We start from the raw sequence: 6,142 nt of genomic DNA, 5'->3' as shown, positions 1-6,142 counted from the left end.
CCAAACTTCAAGCAAATCAAAGCAGACACTGTGCACTGCAGCACAGGGGCACAGTACCAGTGTCTGTGTCCTGCTAGGTGGGAGGGCACAACCCCCTGGACAACCTTGCCTTTCCCCAGCCAACCATGGTCAATGCCACATTGAGAGAGAGGAAGCATTTTAATGGAGTTCAACAAAGAAGGAACTTTTTAAAACACCCTGTATCTGTTTAAAATTACATTAGAAGAAAGGTATAGTGAGTGTCTCTACTTTCACTAAAGGATATATTCTATTACTGTAAACTCTGGTCTACAGGACAACAATCATACATTTAAGTCATCACTTCCCAATTACATGCAAATTAATAACTCACTGCCACAGGGAAAAATGAGCCTAAGCATATATCATTCTTAGAGCAGCTAATTGGGCATGGAGTGGGATAGCTCTGGTGGTAAATGGTAAATAATGCATATGGTACATCAAATTTTGCATGTAGGTAGACAATTTAATTTGCTTCTTACTGAAAAAGGGAGAACCGTTTAATAAGTAAAACATTCATCTCAAGACCAACATGCAAGACTGCCTTCACACATCCACCTAGTGTTACATGTCTATCACATACAGAATATTTAACAAGGATCATGTTTATCAAGGTGTGTGTGTGTGCAGGTATGTATGAACAGATATATCCATACATGTGTACACAGACACAAAGAGAACCTTACAATTAAAATAAAATTCAGTGAATTCACTGATATAGAAGTCTCAAAACTTCCAAAAATAACCTATTTAAAGTTTTCTAGGAGACTGATAAGGGGTTGCCACTGTATCAAAGGTTTCTCAATCATATACCGTTTATCTGTAAGTTTTAGGAAAATTAAATGAAAGTCATTGGCAAAATCCAACTGCTTTTTCATGTAAAAGTGAAGTCATTCTCTACAGAAAAGCTAAGGAGTGGAACCAGCTGCAGAGGGTTTTGTTTTGGAGAGGTTTTTTGTCGTGTTTTTGGTTGTTTCCTTTTTTTTTTTTAACAAAACAAAACATTCAGCTGTTCTTTGGAGCCTTTGAGTTTAAACATGAAAGAAATTACTCTCTGCCTTTCTCCATCCCCCTGGGCTAGAACCCCCATGCACATCTAAGCAATTCTCATGCAATCTATGCTCACTAGTGCGGAGTGTTGCTCTCCCCATGGCACAACCACCATTCACTCACAGCTCCACAGAAGACTTGGTAGGATCAGAAGACATTTAGACTTCAGAGCTTGAAAACCAAACTAATTTACTCTACACAGAGTCACAGTTTCTCTTTCTTAAGGTAGCTAAAAATGGTGAAAATTACCTTGGCATAACCGTGGTGATGTTACGTAGTGGCATTGAGGCACAAGGACCTAAATGCTTTTTCCACACTCCTAATAATGCACAGACACTCGGACCCTTTCCACTCTCCCTTAGATGCACAAGAGGGAAATAAATCCTTCACATGTTTTCCTGGCTGACACTGAAGGAACTCATCAACCCACAGCGGGATGCAGTGAGATCCAAAACTGGACTCTTTGTAGTTGAACAGCAACGACTTTAGCCAACTGGAAATTACTTCTGATGGAAACTTTGTGATTTTTCTTTTCCAGCAGATTAATTGATGTAAAAGTTTAACTTGATATTTCATTCCAGTATCTACTGGCAACTGATAATCAGTGATAACTGCTATGCTAGCAATTCATGATTGAAAGCATTTCTCCTTCTTGCAAATGGCATCACACATTTGGAATTGATAATGCACAGAGATTTGGCCTGAATTCCAAATTATCTAAGAATCCAAACTCATGATACTGATTATTTTTCAAATCTCATGTTTTCAAAGACACACTGCAGTTCACATTCCCTCATATTCTCTTGCATGTTTGAACTATTAGAAAATAGCTGGTTCGTGTTTCAAAGGGTCTGATTTTCTAATAAAAGGACTAGAATTTTCTCCTTTATATTTCATTTTTATCATGCAAAATTCTCAACGAATCCACAGCCTCCAATCACTTAGGAATTATCACAGATGCCACAGTGTCAAATATCTTTGGGAGACCTCCCCAACCCACTGTAAATCAGTACATCTGTAAAACAGAAATGTAGACTATCCCGTATAAGAAAATAAAAATGAAAAGACAACAGCAAAAATCCCAACAAAGATATTCTTCACTCAACCCACACTGGCAGGTGACTTAGAGAGACAGTATATTTTCATCAGGTCCCAGCACATTACAGGAAAGACAATTAATAATCAAATCATCATAGAATCCTAGACTTGTTTAGGTTGGAAAAGATCTTTCAGACTATTGAGCCCAAATGTTAACCCAGCACTGTCAAGCCCACCACTAAATCATGCCCTTAAACCCCACACCTACATGGCTTTGAAATACCTCCAGGGATGGTGACTCCACCACTTCCCTGGGCAACCTGTTCCAGCGCTTGACAACCCTTCTGTGGAATAAACTTTCCCTAATATTCAATCTAAACATTCCCTGGCACAGCCTGAGGCCACTTCCTCTCGTCCCATCACTTGTTACCTGGGAGGAGAGTCCAAGCCCCACTTTGCTACAACCTCCTTTCAGGGAGTTGTAAAAAACAGCGAGGTCCCCCTGAGCCTCCTCTCTCCAGTTCCCTCAGCTGCTCCTCACCAGATTTGTGCTCCAGACAAATTTTCCCAGCTCCATTGGCCTTCTCTGGACATGCTCCAGCACTTCAATGCCGTTTGAGGGACCCAAAACTGGACACAACACTGTCAAGGTGCAGCCTCCCCAGGACCCAGCACTGGTGGAGAGTCACTGCCCTGGTGCTGCTGCCACACCACTGCTGACCACACTGCTGTGCAGTTGTGCTCTGGCCTGGACTGGAGGGTGAGAAGGGCAGACTGTGTCAGCCAGAAAGATCACACCCACCCCATGACAGGAAGACATCCCACTCTCCTAAGTATTTGCTCCAGAAATGGAAATCCCAAACTCAAACCACCCACTGTAGGACTGGCAGGAGGCACCTCAGCTCCTGTGTGGGGTGGGCTGGGAATCTCCTGCCCCTCCCACACTCCAGCAGCCCTTGGCTAAGAGCTGGGGCTCACACATGAACCCCTCTGCTGTCAGCAGGGACATCTGGGTGAGAGGATGGAATGAGGGATTCCACCCACCCATTTATAGCAGCTTTGGTGGCAGAGCATCCAAACAAGTCAGGAAACTAACATATGACTACAGCTCTGAGCAAAAGAAAATAATTTGTTAAAAGTTGAAGAAAATTTTGCCTAATTCTGCCTTTGTTCAAAAAGGCAACTATATACACAGCAGGACCCAGATTTTCTTTTCTTTTTTTTTTCTTTTCTTTTTTGACAAGCATATAGTCCATACATGACTCCCCACTTCCAAATGCACATTGCGGGAAGAAAAAGAGAAATCATTTTTTAGATCTGTATTTGGAAACACTGGGTCATCCAAAGATTCAGACAAAAACTGGAAGCTGCCAGCATGGTGGTGTATTCCCCATCTTGCCATCAAATGCCCTACCTGAAACATGCTGTGATTTCTGTAAGCAAGGCAATACTGCTCCCACTCAGCAGAGCTCATTTCATCTGGTCAGGCTGGGAGAGGGGGGTATCTCTGCCACCTCCTGCTAAGCAAAAATTATAAATCATGTCCCCACTCCACAAAGTAAAAAAAAATTAAAAAAAAAAAAACCAACCCCCAACTGACCAAACAAAAAACCCAAAACAATCCAAAATAACCAACAAAACCAGCCAATCAATGAACAAAAACCACAAAAAACCAAAAAACCCCAACAACTAACCTCACAGCAATAATTAACCTAAACATTGAAATTAAAATAATGTTAAAATGTTAACAGCAATTCTCATGATGACTGATGCAATAATTAAAAGGAAATAAATTAACATTTTCATTCCACTAAATGAAATAAACACAGAACCCACACACACAAAACCACTGAGTTTACATTGGAAAGACAGCTTAAAACTAACAAGGTTTAACTCAAAACTTTTTTTTTTTATTAAAGTATGAATGCATTTATGCTGGAGAACAGTTTACATACATTGTAAAGCAACAAGCATATTTTCAAGAGGTGTGGGCCCTCCTCAATACATCTCCATGCTCAATCCACATGCTTTACCACTGGACTCGCACATACACTCTCACATACAAACACAGAGACACAAAACACAGACACAGAGCTATCTGCTTGGATTAGCTTTCTTTTAAGGCTTCTGTAAGGTGCCCTAGTGCCCCTAACATTACCATAATTACAAACAAAATTGTACAAAGGAGCAGCATTACTTGCAAACTATTGATCTGCTCTCAGCCTTAAAAAATATCAAGTGAAACAAGTTTTTACTTTATTTGAGTTTTATTAAACATCTGCATTTAAGAAAGGCATGACTGTATATCTGTGAACAAGGAAAGATAAGGGAATCTTAACACGAGGTTCTCAACCAGAACAGATGTTCAAACCTGACTCCTAAGGGACCACTTCCTTTGATCTTTACAGTGAGGCAGCCCTGTGTGGTGAGACACTGCCAGCTCCATCCCACCAGGGTCGCTCGACCAGCAATGCAGAAAGGGGACACAGAGCTGTGCCCACCGCGCTCGGATCTCGTCACCCCTGAGGTTGATGAGAAGTCACAGTTCTAACACTGACACACCCAAGCGTCCCTCAACTCTTCCCAGCGGGCCCCCCTCCTGTGGAGCAATCAGGGTGGGCTAATGCACAGACAGCAGGGCTGACTTGCTGACCCCCCAGCCACCAGGGAGTATTTCTGCCCACCCCTTTTTGGTATCCTGCAGTACACAGTCTGAAACTGCAACTACTGGTGTTGGGTGAAAGACATGGCAGCCAGTATGTTAAGAAAATAGGTACAATGAATAAAATAAAGGATAGCATATGATATAATGTGTACATACAAGCATCTTTCATCTTTCATCTGTGAAATGTGAATTAACTGCAGAATGCCAGGCCATTAGTCTAAAAGGCTGTGTATGGCTGTCTTAGCCTACATACTGTCAAAGGGTCTGTGTGATGTATCATGGGGAAAGATTCTTCGGGAACCATTAGGGCTTTCCAGGCCTACTTGCTCTTGTGCTTCAGCATCAGCCTGCAGCTAGGAATGCCAGAGAAGCAACTAATAAAATTGCCTGACCAGTCTCATAAGACAAACAGGAATGACTGCACTTCATGGTATGCACCTGAACTACAGAGACAAAAAAGGAACAGTGATGGGAGGGTGACAGAGGTGGGGGAGGGAGATCTTTTTCTCACTTTTACAACAGCAGCAGATTTCAATGCAACGTAATTACTTTAATGATGCATATCTGTAGGTACCAAATTGCTCTTCTGATTTAAAAAGCTGGTCAGACAAGTGTTTGGCAGTCCTTTCATTACCCAGTTTCAATTGTTGCTTATTCACCTATCAGCTCTCATTCCCTAAGCCATTTCTGCCTTTGCTGAACTGTGAATGAGTTCAGTCAGCCATCATCAGATTCAAATTCATGAGACACTTCCTCCGATGAGCTGTTCCTGTGGATCCGGCCATCGCTTTTCATGCTGTGAAAAGTCTTCTTAAAGGCCTCCATCATGGCATGGGCCAGCTTCTTGGCCTCCAGCTTGCTCTCACACTCCACAGCGTGGCAGTCCATCTGGTAGGACAGGTCATCGTTGATCTCCCGATAGACCCAAGCGAAGATGTTTGGGCTGACGTTGTGGTCAGCAGTGCAGTAGGCTATACGTGCTACCTGAAAGGTATCCATGTGCACTGTCGCCTCACCCTTGAGGTCCAGATGATGCAGCCAGACTTGGAAAGGGCGAATTTCCAGCAGGGCATTAGCTGGGTAAACATCCTCCCTGGTGAGCGTGTGCTTCTTCCACAACTCAATGACTGGTTTTTCTGTGCAGCCCGACAAAAACTGCATCCCTGTTGTGGAAACTTTACCCAAATATGTAACCTGCAAAGAAGAACAAAGATAGATGAAAACACAGAGAGCAGACTCTGGTGGGACTTTCTGCAGTTCCAGGGAGTTTCATTGGAGAAATAAAAGCACACACCTCCCCTCACAAACTCCCCAATTTCCACATCATTTTCAGTAAAACAGTTTTCCAACTGCTTTCCAAATATTTGTTTT

At 42.5% G+C, this 6,142-nt stretch overlaps 1 protein-coding gene across 5 annotated transcripts in view; it reads right to left on the bottom strand.

The window, feature by feature from the left end:
- Window positions 1–3,994: 3,994 nt before the first annotated feature.
- Window positions 3,995–6,142, bottom strand: part of PID1 (phosphotyrosine interaction domain containing 1) — a 96,822-nt gene continuing 94,674 nt past the window's right edge. For all 5 annotated transcript variants that reach the window (XM_064385884.1, XM_064385886.1, XM_064385885.1 and 2 more), the window contains one exon: window positions 3,995–5,965. In XM_064385884.1, the coding sequence (XP_064241954.1) occupies window positions 5,489–5,965 (477 nt within the window). In that variant the 3' untranslated portion in view covers window positions 3,995–5,488. The remainder of the gene's footprint in view (window positions 5,966–6,142) is intronic.

The sequence above is a fragment of the Passer domesticus genome, chromosome 11 (assembly GCF_036417665.1).
Source record: "Passer domesticus isolate bPasDom1 chromosome 11, bPasDom1.hap1, whole genome shotgun sequence".
NCBI classification, from domain to species: Eukaryota; Metazoa; Chordata; class Aves; order Passeriformes; family Passeridae; genus Passer; species Passer domesticus.
Note: the sequence above shows the minus strand (reverse complement) of the source record. Positions and strands in the feature narration are given on the sequence as shown.